The sequence below is a fragment of the Garra rufa genome, chromosome 11 (genome assembly GCF_049309525.1).
Source record: "Garra rufa chromosome 11, GarRuf1.0, whole genome shotgun sequence".
Lineage (NCBI taxonomy): Eukaryota > Metazoa > Chordata > Actinopteri > Cypriniformes > Cyprinidae > Garra > Garra rufa.
In genome coordinates this window covers 38,457,485-38,476,029 of record NC_133371.1, presented here as the reverse complement: position 1 = coordinate 38,476,029, position 18,545 = coordinate 38,457,485, and the positions used below count along the sequence as shown (strand labels likewise).

The 18,545-nt window shown below is 37.0% G+C and overlaps 1 protein-coding gene across 1 annotated transcript in view; it reads left to right on the top strand.

Moving 5' to 3' along the window:
• hgfb (hepatocyte growth factor b) overlaps positions 1–16,373 on the top strand; it is a 43,788-nt gene extending 27,415 nt beyond the window's left edge. The window contains exons 11-18 of the mRNA XM_073850535.1: positions 727–863; positions 3,687–3,719; positions 3,873–3,978; positions 5,914–5,988; positions 7,849–7,998; positions 10,498–10,604; positions 11,095–11,237; positions 12,179–16,373. Coding sequence (XP_073706636.1) covers positions 727–863; positions 3,687–3,719; positions 3,873–3,978; positions 5,914–5,988; positions 7,849–7,998; positions 10,498–10,604; positions 11,095–11,237; positions 12,179–12,361 — 934 coding nt within the window. The 3' untranslated portion in view covers positions 12,362–16,373. The remainder of the gene's footprint in view (positions 1–726; positions 864–3,686; positions 3,720–3,872; positions 3,979–5,913; positions 5,989–7,848; positions 7,999–10,497; positions 10,605–11,094; positions 11,238–12,178) is intronic.
• The last annotated feature ends 2,172 nt before the right edge of the window (positions 16,374–18,545 follow it).

Below are 18,545 nucleotides of genomic sequence, written 5' to 3'. Positions count from 1 at the left end.
AGAAAATAAGACTCTCGCAGTTTTCTGAGGAAGAAAAACACGTTTTAGTGCGGGACCCCCATTCTGAAAACCTCTAATTGATGGTAAACGTGCAGCAGTTGGAGTGACTCAGTTCCCTAAAAATTGCAAGCAGGCCAACCCAGCTGGAACGGGATTCTTCAGAGCCACCCTCTGACCCCTTTCCTCGCCCTAACCCTTCTCCACGAGCACATCAAAGCCAATCAGCTCCTTTATTTTGGCCGCAGCCTGTGAGCCGCCACGGCCGGGTTGCAAAGGTCACTGTCGGGCGGGCATTAGGCTTAGAATGTTTACATTGCGTGAACCCTAGAGTAGCACAGCACGGAAATCATCGGTGTAGCACTTCTGGTCTCTGGTGAACTTTTGGAGAAGCGTAGCATCTGCGGATCTGAGTGAATCCGAGTGATAATGTGGAAAAGCTGGGGGAGACATGTCATGAGTAATGCACAAGCTAAATACTTCACCTTGCCTCCTGAGAGGAGATCCACACAGCTGGGGCTTCAGATGAAATTATGAGAAGATGATGTTTCTTTGGACTCTTCTTAAATGGATTTAGATATATGGTTTTGTTACAAACACTGACTGTTCGATTCGTGTTTGCCAGAATGATGCACCTGTTTGAAATGTTTATGTTACTATGTTAATTTTCATTCTGTTAAAGCTGCACATTTTGTGTGTCGTAATGATGTGGTTTGTTTTTGTTCTCAGTAACGAAAGAGATGTGGACTTGCTGATGGCTGAACAGGCGGGGAACTATTGCAGAAACCCGGACAAGGACAAACACGGCCCGTGGTGTTATACCAACAGCTCATCCATCCCCTGGGATTACTGCTCTCTCAAACCCTGTGAGTGAGCGGCACGCTGTCTGTGCTAGCATTACAACCTGATTGAGACCTTTGGGTTCACTACTTAAAGGACTGACTTTAACTGAAATATGAAAACCCATGAAGGATTTATGCTATTTAAAGAAATCCACATCTTTTTACAGTTTTTGCCGTTATTTCGATGACTTTAGATGGTTGCACTTGGTGAACTACTGACTCTACCTTTTGCTATTTTTACCACAACACAACTACTGAAAGTGCTTACAGGTGACAATAGGTATAGGCGTAGACTTAAACCAAATGCCGTACCATTGATTTTTCCCCACAAGGAGTCTAAACGCCCTGGATATTGAGTAAAAACCTTTAGTGGCTGCAACGTCATGGCATGTTAACATCCTGCCAAGATGGCATGTAGTTTTTCTTGTCTCTGTTGTTTTAAGCTCTTTCAGTAGCTGTGGTCTACTGCAAGCCTCAGAAGCATCAGGGCTAAAGTGGAGAGAACAAAGACGCGGGTCTTTAGGAGGTTTCTTTCGTCCACAGGCATCTTCCCATTCTTTTCTCCCCTTCATTTCGCTGGGAAAGCAGTGAAGATTTACATTGCTTTTCTTGTTGCCCTTCGACTGAAAATTACAACTAAAAGCCACACAATGTGGCATCGTATGAGTAATTTGTTGACCCGAGTGCTCTATTTCATGTAATCGAAATAATAGCGCCTCCTAATAGTCCAAAAAAAATTTATAAAACGATGTGGATTTTTTAAATAACGTAAATATTTCATGGCATTTCTGTTATATTAAGACATACAAGTCTTAATAACCAGGGTTCCTTTTAAACACACTTCCAAGACTCTTTAATTTGTTACTACAAATATTATTCCTGTGATGGCAAAGCTGAATTTTCTGCAGCCATTACTCCAGTCTTCAGTGTCTTCCGAATTCATTCTGATATGCTGATTTGATGCAGAATGAAAAAACATTTCTACTTATTAATGTTGAAAACTATAGAAGCCCGTTTCCACCACTAAATTAAAAATAAAAGAGGTAATTGCAATCTCACAATTCTATTTTGTTGGAATTGGGAGTCAGAATTGCATGATATAAACTCACAATTGGGAGTTATAAAGTCAGAATAGAAAGATATAAAGTCAGAATTGTGTGATATAAACTCACAATTTCAAGAAAAAATTCAGAATCGCAAGAAACTCACAATCTGACCTTTTTTCTCACAATTGCATTTCTGAAATTTTTCTTGCAAATTTTACTTTTTTTTTACTCAGAATTGCGAGATATAAACTCGTAATTGCGAGTTATAAAGTCCAATTTAGAGGTGAAAAAAACACTGTTCTCAGAATAGCGAAAAATAAAGTCAGAATTTGTATCATGCAGTTGTGAGAAAAAAGTCAGAATTGCAAGTTTGTATCATGCAGTTTTGAGAAAAAAAAGCAAATTGCAAGATGTAAATGCGCAACTGCAAGAAAAAAGTCAGAATTGTAGGATAAAGTCGAAAGTACCTTTTAATTAATTTGAAATAATTTTTTTTAACATTTTAAACGTCTTAACTGTCACTTTTGATCAATTGCATCCTTGCTGATAAATGTATTTTATGTTTATTAATTTAAAAAAAAAACTCTTGACCCCAAACTTCTAAACAGTATTGTAATAGTTCACTTGTTCACTGAATGTGCTTCTGGAGTTAAGGACTTAGTCACTCAGTTGTTTAAAACATTTAACAGCTCTTACATACTTGTGTTGAAGTTTTATAATTAAAGGGATAGTTCACCTAAAAATGAAATCCTGTCATTAATTACACACCCTAATATCGTTCCAAACCCGCAAGACCTTTGTTCATCTTTTTGGATTAAATCCAAGAGCTTTCTGATCCTGCATAGACCGCAATGGTACTACCACGTTCAAGGCCAAGAACCGTCATCAGTGGTTCAACCTTAATGTTGTGCTCAAATAATAATAATAATAATAATAATAATAATAATAATAATAATAATAATAATAATAATAAAAAAAACATTTTATTCAACAATTTCTTTTCTTTTGTGTCAGTCTTCGCCATGCCTTCACAAGGGTACCATGACCCATAACAATGTCCTTACTACCTTTCTGGGCCTTGAATGTGTCAGTTACGTTGCTGTGTATGTACAGTAGGGTCAGAAATCTCTCGGATTTCATCAAAAATATCTTAATTTGTGTTCAGAAGATGATCAAAGGTCCCACGGGTTTGGAACAATATGAAGGTGAGTAATTAATGACAGAATATTGTCTTTGGGGGAACTGTCCCTTTAAGTACAAGCACTGAATGCAACCTTCATTTTCAAGTCCATATATCTTTACTCATATTAAAGTATGACTGTAGATTCTTTATACAATACAGACAATGGCCATATTTTTGACCATTATGTACCCACATATGTTTTCCTGTTGACTTACACTCTCATCACTGACACCGCAGACTTGTGCTGAGCATGTAGGCCATGTGTTACGAATCTACATGCGGTACATCAATCACTCGCACGCACATGCGCACACTTTCCGCAGAGGTTTCAGTTTAATTAAAGAGTGTAAAGTCCAGGTGGCTCGGACTGTCAGCACTCCCTCCGTCTCTGTCACACACACACCCGCATGTATAAGTTAAGCTTCAGTGCTGCGCAGGTCTAACTGGTCCCACATGCTGGACCAAGACTAGTCCTATGCGAAAGACCTCACACACACACTTTCACTCAAAGTATACTCTAAACAGCCATCACTGGTGACCACATCTTTTTTTCATTTCTCATGCCTATTCATTGCTCAGAACAAAAATAAGCTTCCTTTCTTTTTCCTTCCTTTTTAGGTGAGCCCTCACATAACAATCTGCCACAAAAAGGTAATCATGTCTGTCATGTGTTGTGCAATTGTCCATCTGATGTTCTTTGGCTTCAGATTATATCATAAACACATTTATGCATTTGCATGTTTTTCTATATTCTAATAAACTTGTGTGCCACCCTTAATTTTGTCTTTTAATTTCTCTTTACAGATGAGGGTACAAAGACCTCATGTTTTGTTCACAAGCAGGTGAGAATCGTCGGTGGTGGGTCTGTGCGGATTGAAGAAGGCAGTTGGATGGTCAGCATACAGAGAGGGTAAGGACTTAGCAAAATATGTAGTTAACAAACATTAATTGTGACCCTGGACCACAAAACCAGTCATAAGGGTTAGTTTTTTTTACATGTATACATCTGAAATCTGAATAAATAAGCTTTCCATTGATGTATGGTTTGTTAGGATAGGACGATATTTGGCTAAGATTTAACTGTTTGAAAATCTGGACTCTGAGGGTGCAAACAATTAAAATATTAAGAAAATCACCTTTAAAGTGGTCCAAATGAAGTTCTTAGCAATGCGTATTACTAATCAAAAATTAACTTTTTATATATTTAAGGTAGGAAATTTGCAAAATGTCTTCATGGAACATGAGCTTTACTTAAAGGTTGTATCAGCGATTTCTAGCCTAAAACATAAAGTGTCAATTTCAGCTGACCTTTCCATCCGCTCGCTGCCTGCCCCATAAATTGTCTGTGAAAAAACCGCGTCTCTCTGGTCAGCCTAGGGTCCGAGATATGCCAAAAAAAAAACAATCGGCACTACCAACCTTTCCACACATAAACAAACAGTGTTCCAACCAATCAGCGTCAGGGGTTTGGTGTTGTGGACTTTCGCTCCGCCTCCCTCACATCCCAGCACCAGTAGGAAAGTCCACAACACCAAACCCCTGACGCTGATTGGTTGGAACACTGTTTGTTTATGTGTGGAAAGGTTGGTAGTGCCGATTGTTTTTTTGGCATATCTCGGACCCTAGGCTGACCAGAGAGACGCGTTTTTTTCACAGACAATTTATGGGGCAGGCAGCGAGCGGATCGTAAAGAAAGGTCAGCTGAAATTGACACTTTATGTTTTAGGCTAGAAATCGCTGATACAACCTTTAATATGATTTTAGGTATAAAAGAAAAATCTATAATTTTGACCCATACAGTGTGTTTTTGGCTATTGCCACAAATATACCCACGCTACTTAAAACTGGTTTTGTGGTCCAGGGTCACATTTGTGGTGCACTAAGAATTGGTAATTTACTCATATTTCTGTATTAATTTTGTTACTTAACATTATTTATTATTTATTTATGAAACATTTATGTTTTTAAATATATAACCCAAAGGGCTTTTGTACTTTTTTTTAATGAAAAATATATAATTAAATTTATTTATTACTGTTAGGATTGCCATGTAAATAGCATTACCAGCTGATATGGCATTAATTAATAAACAAATAAATATAGATTAAAATAGAGCACTAATTAGTATCACAATTAATGTTACTTTTGTAACAAACCTCTGACTTTAAAGGTATAGTTTCCCCAAAAATTTAAATTCTGTTATTAATTACTCACTCTCATCATCTGAGAGCTTTCTAACCCTGCATAGACAGCAATTTAACTATTACGTTCAAGGCCCAGAAAGGTAGTAAAGACATTGATAAAATAATTCAAGCAACATCAGTGCTTCAACCATAATGTTATAAAGCTACGCTGATACTTTTTGTGTATCAGACTTTGACGCACGTTCACTGGAGTATTACAAAAAGTTGCACTGCTGTCTATGCAGGGTCAGAAAGCCTTCAGATGTCATCAAAAATATCATAATTTGTGTTCTGAAGATGAACTAAGGTCTCATTTTTGAGTGAACTATCCCTATCTCTTTGCATTATATATTTACTGATACTATTACATGTTGCCAATATATTTACTCTAAGTTGCAGGCATTTTACAGTGTGCAATTTCCTATTATTTGCATCCACTCTCTTTATATCATGCAAGAAACGCACACATTTTCTGTTTTCCTAAAAAGCACATTGCAGGCAAATTGACTGTAAAATTCCCTCCAAATAAAGTGCAGTTGTCCATGAAGTCAGTGTTCAGACAGCTCCTTAGAAGTAAAGCCCTGTGCTGTCATGTTTTATAATGTGAGAGAGTCATGTTGGACAGTCATGCGTCACTGTCTCATGTCTCTCGGTCTCTTCAGGAGCACTCACTGGTGCGGAGGTTCTCTGGTCAGGGAGGAGTGGGTGCTGACAGACAGACAGTGCTTCTCGTCATGGTAATTATCTCCAGCCTTGCCGCACAGTCACCGTCATGCCCTGGCCGTGACCTCTGGATTCTCAGGGTCACCGGGTCAATAATCAGTGATTTGTCTCATGCATGTAACCCAACAAATCAAAGCTGCGGATGTTTTAGAACATGCATCTTATAGCATGAAACATTCATATGTCTACATATTCATGAAAAGAAGTTACACTGCTGCTCAAAAGTTTGGGATCAGTAAGATTTGTAATGTTTTTCCTTAGAATTCTTATATGCTCATTAATGCTGCATTTACTTGCTCAAAAATACAGAAAACCATGTAATATTGTAAAATATTATTACAGTTTAAAATAATAGTGTTCTATATTCATATTTTAAAAAATCTAATTTATTCCTGTGATGCAAAGCTACATTTTTCTTGATAAATAAAAGGTTAAAAAGAAGAGTGTTGATTTAAAATATAAACCTTTTCTAACAATACAAGTATTTGCTATCACTTTCCAAATATTTATATTTTATATAAACACTGTTCTTTTCAACTTTTTATTTGTTAAAGAATCCTGGGGGAAATCACAGGTTCCAACAAAATATTAAGCTGCACAACTGTTTGCAACATTTGTAATAAATCAGCATATTAGAATGATTTCTGAAGGATCATGTGACACTGAAGACTGGAGTAATGATGCTGAAAATTCAGCTTTGTATCACATCAATAAATTACATTTTATAATATATTCACATAGAAAACAGTTAATTTAAATGTAAATAATATTTCTAGTGGTGGGCCGTTATCGGCGTTAACGTGCTGCGTTAACGTGAAACTCTTATCGCGCGATAAAAAAAATATCGCCGTTAATCTATTCTCAAATTTGGGTTGGGAGCTGGGTCTAAACTACGCAAGCTATGATGACTTTCACCTTGATAGTTTAACGCGGATGTATACCGAAGACTGTAGAATATGGTCGCGCGTTTAAGTCTCCTCCGCCAAAACACAGACGGGATCGCGTCGTCCTCCATTCATAAAAACCAAATCTACTATAGCGCGAAATGCCACGTAAATTCGTCGTTTTTTGGATTCATAAATCAAATGTTGGTCAGTCACTTAATTCAAATCGCGATATGGACTAGTGTATGTGAAAACTGAAATGCAAAAAGACCGTTTTAATATGAATCCGATATGTTCCGTTTGCCTAGCTGTATGTATGCATGGCGGAGACGAGCTTTTACTACACGCATACTGAAACACACGTGACGCTCCCGGTAATTTTTGGCATTTTCATCTCACATGAACAGATAAACTCAATCTCCCAAACTGCTGTGAGTGTCACTTTTACCGTTTCATTTGAGAAAACTAGCATCATATCATACTGTATGACACAGAAACTTCACGGCAACCTGTCAAAATAAAAGTACGGTGTAACATGTAATGGGCTGGGTAGGTGTTGACGTTAAAAAAACACAATCTAATAGGGAGAAAAAATAATTTCATTGTTAGTTAGTTAGTAAACACAAGTACATCTAATTGAACATAATTTATTTTGATCAACAAATTATCATAGAACAGCTTTATGAGCTTTATGATCCATTCTCAAAGACTTTAAGTCATTATTTGGGTAGCACACATATTCTGAATGCCTTCAGCAGAATTCAAATTAGCCATTTTAATCTAGATTAATCTAGATTAATTCCAAGATTTAATCTAGATTAAAAAAATTAATCTATGCCGACCCCTAAATATTTCACAATATTACATTTTTCCCCTGTATTTTTTAATTAATAAATGCTGCTTTGATGAGAACTTTTGAGATAAATTTATTTTACTATGTCTTAAAAACTTAAAAACTTTAAAAAAATGATATGCTTTTCTCCTCCCCAGTGTGCCTGACCTATCTGAGTACAGAGTTTGGCTTGGTATATCCCATTTGAACGAATCGGGTGAGAATGACTTCCACAGACAGGAGAGGAGAATCTCACACGTCATCTGTGGCCCGGAAGGCTCAAGTCTCGCCCTTCTCCGACTGTCTGAGTAAGACCTGACGATTAATTATTATGTACAGCGCATTCAGAAAGTATTCAGACCCCCTTCACTTTTTTCAATTTGGTTATATTGCAGCCTAATACTACAATTGTTTAAATTAATTAATTAATTAATCTCATTAATCTACACTCCGTACCTCATAGTGACAAAGTGAAAGCAGAATTTTAGAAATGTCTGTAAATTTATTTAAAAGAAAAACTGAAAAATCACATTTACATAAATATTCAGACCCTTTGCGAAAACACTTGAAATGTAGCTCTTGATCATTGCTGAGATGTTTCTACACCTTGATTGGAGTCCACCTGTGGTAAATTAAATTGATTGGGTGTGATTTGGCCTCACAGCTGACAATGCAAATCACAGCGAAAATCAAGCCATGAGGTCAAAGGAACTGCCTGCAGTTGTATCGAGGCACAGATCTGGGGAAGGCTGCACTGAAGGTTCCTGTGGCTTCCATAATTCTTAAATGGGAGACGTTTGGCACAACCAGGACTCTTCCGAGAGCAATTAATGGAGAAGGGCCTTGTCTTGACTGGTGACCAAGAAGCTGATGGTCACTCTAGTTGAGCTTCATGATCATTTATGCAGATGGGAGAAACCTACAGAAGGACAGACATCACTGCAACACTCCACTGATCTAGGCTTTTTTTGCGGTGTGGCCAAACTCAATCCTCTACTCAGTGAAGAAACATGAAAACATACTTGGAATTTGCAAAACAGCACCTAAAGGACCCTCAGACTCTGAGAAACAAGATTATCTGGACTGATGTACCTCAACTCTAAGCATCATGTTTAAAGGAAACCAGTTCTGCTCATTACCTGCAAAGTACCATCCCAAAAGCACAGTGGGCTAGTAGCAGCCTCATGCTGTGGGGCTGTTTTTCAGCGGCAGGGACTGAGGGACTCATCAGAGTAGAGGAAAAAGCTCAGTGCACCAAAATATTGAGTAGTTCACTTCCAGAGCAAAAAATTGTCCAAATGTTCCAGTTTGATCCAAAATGTTCATGTCTGTCTTCAGTCATAAAGAAATTGTTTTTTGAGAAAAAACATTTCAGGAATTATCCCTATGTAGTTCTATGGTGCCCATGAGTTTGAACTTTCAAAATGCAGTTTTAATGCAGCTTCAAAGGGCTCTAAACAATCCCAGCCAAGGAATAAGGGTCATATCTAGCAAAATGATTGGTCATTTTCTAAAAAAAAATTAAGATTTATATACTTTCAAACCTCAAATGCTCATCTTGTCTAGCTCTGACATGCGCACACGCGTACTCTGTGCAGTCCCATTCACGACAGGGTATGTAAAAAAAAACCTCCCATTTAATTTTCTCCTCCAACTTCAAAATTGTCCTACATCGCTGTTTTACCTTTTTTGAAAAAAAAGGGCGTTTGACCTTCTTTGCATGTTCACTTTGTAAACACTGGCTCAGTACTTCTGCAGTGATGTAGGATGATTTTGAAGTGGGAGGAGAAAATGAGAGTTTTTCGACATACCCTAACTGTATTGAAAAGGAATGCACAGAGTGCATGCAGAGCTAGACAAGACGGGCATTTGAGGTTTAAAAAGTATATACATTTTTTTTTTTTAGAAAATGACAGATCGTTTCACTAGATAAGACCCTTATTCCTTGGCTGGGATCGTTTAGAGTCATTTGAAACTGCATTTTGGAAGTTCAAACTTGCGGACACCATAGCAGTCCACTATATGGAGATAATTCCTGAGATGTTTTCCTTTATTACTGAAGAAAGAAAGACATTAAAATATTGGATTACAACAGGGTGAGTACATTTTCTGTAAATTTTTGTTTTGGAAGTGAACTACTCCTTTAACGAAAACCTAGCCCAGAGCATTCAGAATCTCAGACTGGGCCGACAGTTCACCTTCCAACAGGACAATGACCCTAAGCATACCACCAAAGCAACACAGGAGTGGCTCAGGGACAACTCTGTCAATGTTCTAGAAGTGGCCCAGCCTAAGCCTTGACTTGAACCCTATCGAAAATCTCTGGAGAGACCTGAAAATGGCTGTCCATTGATGGTTCCCATCCAACCTGATTGAGCTTGAGAGGATTTGGCAAAGAAGAATGGCAGAAAATCCCCCAATCCAGGTGTGCAAAGCTTGTTGCATCATACACAAAAAGACTGTAATTGCTGCCAAAGGTGCTTCAACTAAGTACTGAGTGAAGGGTCTGAATACTTATCTAAATACTTATGTAAATATTTCAGTTTTTTCTTTTTAATAATAAAACAGATATTTCTAAAATTCTGTTTTCACTTTGTCCATTATGAGGTACGGAATGTAGCTTAATGAGAAAAACAATGAATTTGAACTATTGTAGTATCAGGCTGCAACATAACAAAATTGAAAAAAAAAAAAATGAAGGGGTTCTGAATACTTTTTGAATGCACTGTTTATTATTAATTTATTCAGTGCCTGATCGTATTCCTTTGTTGTTGATGAAACGACCTCTCTGTTACTCTTTCACACAGACCTGCGCTCCCAAGAGAGCATGTCAAAATTATTCAGCTGCCTGTGCCGGACTGCAGCATTCAGGAGGACACCATATGCTCTGTGTATGGCTGGGGTGAGACCAAAGGTAGGTTCAACTTAAGAGCCAGTCATCAGAGACTCCCCACCACCTGACAGCTTTACAGGGACTCAACATTGCTGTCATGCCTCCAGTCTAACACAACAACCTCCCAGTGGCTTCGGTTGACCATAAAGTTTGGTTTGTTTGATTAGTGTGAATCCATTACCCAAACTTGGGTGTGCACCGAGCACATAAATACATTTTAAAAATGAAGGCAGAGTCTGAAATTGACAAAAAGTCACTAAAAGTAGCAATAAATACACTAAATATTTAAAATGTAAGGGCAAAAAAATCTAGTTTTGCCTGTCAGGCAACATTAATAAACAGCTTCCAAAATAATTCACGTTGATGTTGAAAGCATTTTGGAAGCAGTTTGCGGTTTGGAACTACATAGCGCAACAGTGTGAAAGCAGGAGGGAAGGCACCAAACTTGAGTTCACATTCAAGCAAATGTGCCAAATATAGTCTCTAATAGAGAGTTTTCTGGCTTTCTTAGGCACTGGACATGAGGGAACGTTGAAAAGGGTTCATCTGCCCATAGTGAGCAACGAACGATGCCAGCAGCTTCACAAAGGGGCTATTACGATCAACAGTTCAAAGCTGTGTGCTGGTGGCAGGAGGGATGAAGGAGTGTGTGAGGTGAGTTTATTCACTAGATTTACTCTCTGCAGAATGAAGAAAAGTTCAAAAGTTTGGGGTTAGTAAGAGTTTTTTTTTTCCCTTTTGGTCAGAAATGAATCATTTTTTATGTTAGAATGCATCACATTGCCAGTAGAGACTTCTACATTGTTACAAAAAAACAATACTAAACAATTAAACAATAGTAATCAAATAATCCTAAACAAAAAAAGTATCTTAGTTTTACAAAAACATTATTATAAACATCAATAGTAATAATAGGGCTGTCCTTAATTCAATTTGAGTATTCGATTTTTAAAAACCCTTGACTGCAATTTGCCCATGTTGAGTAACTGGCAAATACCAGAAGTGGTGCATTTCACGGATTGAATCCATGAAATGCATTATTAGACCGTTTCCCAAGGCTGCATGATATATTAAACTCATTTAAAAATCATAATAAAGAATGATGCTATTATGAATTCAGAAAAGCTATGATTCAGTTACATAAATATATGTGATGCAGCTTCAGTTATTTACATGCATGTAGGTTATGTACGTGAAAAAATCTAAATATTGAGAAAATCGCCTTTAAAGTTGTCCAAATGAAATTCGTTGCAATCCATATTACTAATCAAAAATTAAGTTCTGATATATTTACGGTAGGACATTTACAAAATATCTTCATGGAACATAATCTTTACCTAATATCCTAATAATGTTTAGCATAAAAAAGTGATCATTTTTGCTTCAAATATACCCATGCGTATATTCAAACAGAATCATTTTGACCAAACAAATACAACTTTGGTGAGACTTTTTGAAAAATATATATTTTTTTAAATCTCACTTACTCCAAATTTTTGAATAGCTAAATTGCTTATTTTTTGTTTGTATTACCTGTTATACCTAATATTTGTTTCTAAATATTAATCTCTGTCCTTTATTTTTCATGCTCACAGAAAGACTATGGCGGCCCTCTAGTATGCCAAGAAAGTAACAGTAAAGTCATTGTTGGAGTGAGCATAAACGGCAGAGGATGTGCCCGACACAACCGACCGGCCATTTTCGTGAACGTGGCCTTCTATAAAGGATGGATTCATAAAGTCTTCAAAAATGATCAGAACTCAGAGCTAAACAACTGATGGAAAATGTGTAGGATTGAACATACGATCTGAGTTTTAAGAACAAATAATACAGAATCTCCTCAAATTTGTTTCCTGATTTAAGGATCCTTTGAACAGCTCTCGTCGAAAAAAAGTTCTTGGGAAGTTTCCCAGCTTGGCCGCGAAACATATATTCAGAAACTACTCAAAGAGCTAGATCCGCGGCTGAAACTGTTGCTCTGAATTCATGCAATTTGTACACCTAATAATGCCAGAACCGCAGAGCAAGACGCTGGGAGACAGTCTCCGAAGGCTAAATTCGCAACTAGCCATACGGAAAGATAAAGACTACTGGACCGAAGTGCGGAAGAATCAATAGCAATTCCTGGCCACCAACCAAAAACCTCAAGTCCTCGAAGAGAATGTATGTACATTCAACCCACACATCACCCATCAAACTAACAATCTGGACTTGGGATGTTGGATTCAAAGACCTAACCCAAGTTTGAGTCTGGATTCAGACCAGGACTTGATATATGGATTCCAACAGGAATTGGCCGTTCCCGTCTTTAAACGCGTTCAAAGCTGACCGACGTTCACATTTCGGCCACTCCTCATCGAGAAAGAGGGATGTTATGATTATAAGTACTTGTTGATATAAAACCCTCATTAACTGTGCCATTCAAAAAGCCCCTCGATAAAGTATTAGCTGTTGGCATAGCTAAATGTAGAATATCTTAAGGGTAAAAGTATACACAGAAGGCTTTTTTTTCGTTTATGCTCCTGATAATACTTGAAAACACACATGAGAGAGGTCACTGTGTCCCTCAATAACACCTCCTCGTGTCGCCATTACAGATTGTGGTTTCATCAGCGTAGGTGTTTATGTAGTCAAAGGTGTTCCATCCATTTCCAGTGTTGATATTTGGTCCGCGAGCCTGAACGGAGACGACGTGACCTGCTTGTAGTGACATGCAGCAAAAAATGGTAGTTGTCATAACATATCAGCATCTGAGGTTCCCATACACTCTGTTTGGTTTAGAGCAGAATTCAGAGGAGGATTTGGAAATGTGTGTTGTAAATACTGTGGTCATGGGAGTGGGGTAATCACTCCCAGTTCTTTCGTAGGTCTCATAGACCTTTATAGGATGTTGGCCTCCTCCATTCCAGTGTCCTCATTGGGTGGTTTTATATATTTGTAAATACATCTGCATTAATTCCAAATGCACATTTTGTGAAATGTGTTGTGAAAATCAAGATATTTGAAGTTTGTTGAATCGTGCGTGTGTTATGTGAGTGTGTGCAATGCTGCGAAGATGCATTGAGGCCGAAACGTGCATCTCTGCAGGACGGAGAGCAAAGCGAGCGCACATAAAGGACAGTTAGGGAAACTTACAGATTAATTTCGGTGTTTTGCAGATCAGAGATAAATCCAAGTGATTTTTTTTTTCTCTTGTGTGGTCTTGGATCGCTCATTCCACGAGCGCCTCGTACTCTCTCGCGCTGGCCTGCCTCCAAAAACAATCAGCTTGGGAAATTACCTCCAAAAATCATGTCGGCTTAAACAAATAGCTCTCTGAGTGATGGCTCGTAAGTGTTTGTATTCCAACCACTCCCGATGCTAATTATGTTGGTTAAAATGAAGGATGAGTTTAATTTGTAAGAGTCCTGAGGCATGGGTCCTTATGTAAGGACGTTGTTGAACACATTGAGATTAGTGTTGCTAAAGCACAAGACAAGGCAAAAGAGCCCTTTAGTGATACCTCATTTGGCTTTAACATTTATCAAAACAAATGTTTTCGTGTAGTTATAGTTATAGTTGTAGTTTTTTTTTTTTCTTCTTCTTCTTCTTCTTCTTCTTCTTTGGAACCATATGAATCCCGTGTTGCTGCTGGATGATGAAGCAGCTTGTTCTGAACTTTGAGGGGCGAATTCACTTCAACCTGTTTTGCATTTTCTAACCATTATACAGTTTAACCAGGTGATAAAGTCATTGTCATTATTTTCAGTGCAGATATGCCTCCTTTATGTATATGCAAATTAGGCTAATTATGGAGTGTGTATTATTCATGATATCAAACAGTATTTGCCTGCCGCAATTAACGTCCCGGTGCAGGCGTTAAATGGAATTTAATCTTCATTTTCAAGAGATGTTTGTGTACATTCTCTATTGAGCATGGCAGTGCAGATTTAGTTTGCACTGTTTTACATAATTAATTTTCAATCAGGACCTAAAACTTATGGGGAAAAATGTGCTTTGGTAAATCATAATTATGACAAAAAGTCATTTATTAGATAAAAAAAACAACATTATGGCATAAAAAGTGATAATTATGAGATCCAATAGTCATAATTTATCATTTAAAAAGTTGAAAAGACATACTACATTGTAATTATATAAAATTCATTATGACGTAAGTCAAAATTTATAATTGAAATAAGTCAATGATAAAAGAGATTAGATTATAACAAAGTCGATTTTGAGATGATCATATCTGAGTCATATTTAGGATACTAAATTATGACAGAATTCAATTATGGAAAAAGTTGAAGTTATGAGTCAATTATGAGTCACAATTGACACACTAAGTCATAATTATAGTAAAAAGTTGATAAGACATACTACTACTACTCAAAATTATGAGACAAAATTAATTGACAAAGTTAAATTATGGCATAAGCCATTGACAAAAAAGATTCAATTATGACAGGAAGTCAATTATGAAAGTCATATGAAAAAATCATAAAATGAAATTATGACAGAAGGTCAATTATGAGATCATAAATCATATTTGAGATACTCAAACTTTTCGACAAAATTTCAATTATGAACAAAGTTGAAATTATGAGTCAATTATGACAATTATGAGAGAGTAAAAATTGAAAAGAAATTCATATTTAGATAAAATATTCAGTCATAACTGAAACAAGTAATTAACAGAAAGATAAAATTGACACAAAAGTCAATTATCAGATATTTGAGTTATATCTGAGTCATATTGAAGATACTCTAAATTATGACAAAATGTCAATTATGAAAAATTTGCAATTATGACTCAAAATTATGACATACTAAGTCATAATTATGAGATAAATCGCTGATGTACAAAAATGATGAGTCATAATCATGACAGAAAGTAATATTTGAGATAAATTATGACATTAAGTTGAAATTAAGTCATATTTGAGATCCAAAGATGAAATGACAGTCAAAATGACGACATAAGTCATAATTATGAGATGAAAAGTCAAATGTATGACAGAAAGGCAAATTTGAAATAAATTGACATAAGTCAAAATTGAAAATCATATTTGAGATCAAAAGTTGAAATTGACATAAAATGTAATTATGACAGTCAAAATGAGGACATACTAAGTGACATGGTCATAATTATGAAATAAAAAGTCAAAAGTATGACAAAAAGCCATATTTGAGATCAGTTATGATATAAAAAGTCAATTATGCTAAAAAAAAGTCAAAATTGACAAGTCATTTGATATCAAAAGTTGAAATTGACACAAAAAAAGTCAACACTCTGACTAAGAAAATGTTTTGTCATAATTACAGTGTTTTTTGGTCAATTTAATTTGGTCAGTTATGACTTTTTATCTTGTATTGACTTTTAATGTAATAATTTTGACTTTTCATAAATGACTTACTATTTTTCCTTTTTATATCATAAGTATGATTCCCCAAAGCACCTTATACCTTATGTGGCAGAAATGGGCTTTACATTAGGCAGTGCATGCAAAAAAAATAAAGCAGGTGCACTTCAACTCTGAATTCTCCCCTTTGTGTCCCATCAGAGTTCATGTTCATGTGTGTTCGATCGATTGCTCCTCTCTCTGATGTTTGTATGAGAAAGACGGCAGGTGAATGTATAGTGAGCTGCTACGGACAATGTAAAGTTGTAAAATGTTGTCTTTGTATAGTGTGTTTAATGTCTCACCTATTCATGTACAGTAATATTCATACTCAATGTATTATTCACCTCTTATCCCGCCAACAGTATTTATCAACCTTGCCTGTGTTTGTGTTTATTAAAATATATATATGTGCCTTTACTTCAGCATATCTGGCAAGTATCTTTCAAATAGCAATAATAAAGATGAAGAAAGCGAGAAAAGTAAAATAATAATAAAAAGTCACTGAAAGTGGATCTTGCTGACTTGAAAGACAAAAAAAAAGTTTGTGTATGTCTCCCAAGTGCTTTAGATATAAGATTTTGCTCATCATTTAGCAGATGCCCTGTCATCGAAAACATTTTACACTATACTGAATTCACAGATGGTCCAAAACAGCCTGGGGTAAAGTACACCAAACTGAGATTTGTTTTACCCTTGAGTTTTAAGATATCACACAAATGCAAAGATTTAAATCCTTTACTGGAGAAAAGTATTTTGAAAGTCTGTGTTGACCCTCTATCCCTTTGTACATTTACTATCACTTCAGTGTGAAATTCTGCTGCCCTCTTCTGGAGGGTTTTCTTCAACAGGATGAGTAGGACTCTAACTTTGCATGATCAAAAATCTGTTTACATTTTCAGTGGTGCTTCACAATGCAGAATTCATCCCACAATCAGAATTATACCTCACTGTGTAACTTTGTAATGAACTAAATGATCAATATCATAGAAACTTTCTTTTGACTTGGGCAAGTAGATAATAACCCAGAAAACCACAGAAACAACCTAGCAATCCCTGGTGAAAAAAAAAAAAACAGTTAAAACCAGCCTGGTTGGCTGGTCTTAGATAGTCAACCAGCCTGGTTTTAGCTGGTCATAGCTGATCAGCAGGCTGGTTTTAGAGGGGGTTTGGCTGGGAAACCACCAGCTAAAACCAGCTACTTCCAGCCTAAACCAGCTAAGACCAGCCAACCAGCCTAGGCTGGTTTTAGCTGTTTTTTCAGCAGGGATGCCTAGTAATAATTTAGAATACGTTAGCAACCATATAATACCCAGGTAATTACATTGTGGTTGTGAGTTCTGCATGCATTACTCATTTCAAGAAAATGTAAACATCTAGTTTATGTCAGATTTTAAAGGTCTCATAGACACAAAAATGTACATTTTGCAGCTCAACAATTTTCCAACCAGCGGAGGGTAGTGTTGTTTGACACCCTGAGGTGTCAACATGGGAAAACATTATCCACCTTATTATTCTTTAACACAGAAGTAAGTCTGTGGGCGAGATTTCTGGTTCATTAGTAATAATAACGAGAAGAATAACAAAATCCCTGCTGAAAAAAACAGTTAAAACCAGCCTAGGTTGGTTGGCTGGTTTTAGCTGGTCAACCAGCCTGGTTATAGCTGGTCAGCAGGCTGGTTTGAGAGGGGTTTTGGCCACTTTTCCAGGCTGGGAAACCACCAGCTAAAACCAGCTACTTCCAGCTTAAACCAGCTAAGACCAACCAACCAGCCTAAGACTGGTAGGCTATTAGCTGTTATTTTCAGCAGGGATACTGTAAACAGTTTGCACTACAAACCAGTGCGTTCATAATGAAGATAATATATTAAAATAATACGGTAAGACACCAATTTGCAATATCAAGCAGCAAAAGGAGCTGTTTTGTACAGCTAAAAAATCGCCAGACCTGTAAAATGGCCGCGCCTATTCTTATGGCAAAAAACAAGGTGGATTTGGACTCATGTGGACTTTATAGTTTAACCAATCTAAACAGCCTAACTTAAGCATTCTTTTCTAAAAAGCAAAAATGTGATTTACTGAATCGATTCATATTTTACTACACACACAAGTGTGCGCAAACATTAAATTAGTGATATGATATTGTGATAAACGTTTTCATTGTTTTGTTTATCGGTTCCTTTTATGACTTCAAACGTCCAGCTTGCAGTCAAAGAGGAATACAGAGCCACAATTACAGGGAAGGGGTTATTTTAGGGGTTTATTCTGAGGTGCTGAATGTACCGTTTCCTGAGAGTTAACGCCAATTGCACCCGGGGGTCGAATAAAAACACTTTTAAAAGCGCTGACCTGTTTCCTCAGCCTGTTTGCTCATAAAGCGAAGGTGTTAAGCACCGTTTTTATGGAGAGGGACGGGCCGGTTAGGTTGGAAAGTGGCTTTCGGGAAGACACTCTCCACAGGGATGCGGCAATATTAGAGAGGTGTGCAGTCACCTTGTGTTCAGCACATCCAGCCCGTTTTCCTGAGTTAACCTGGGGCTTTACAGGCCTTCGGGGCTGGACACTGCAGGGAAACCGG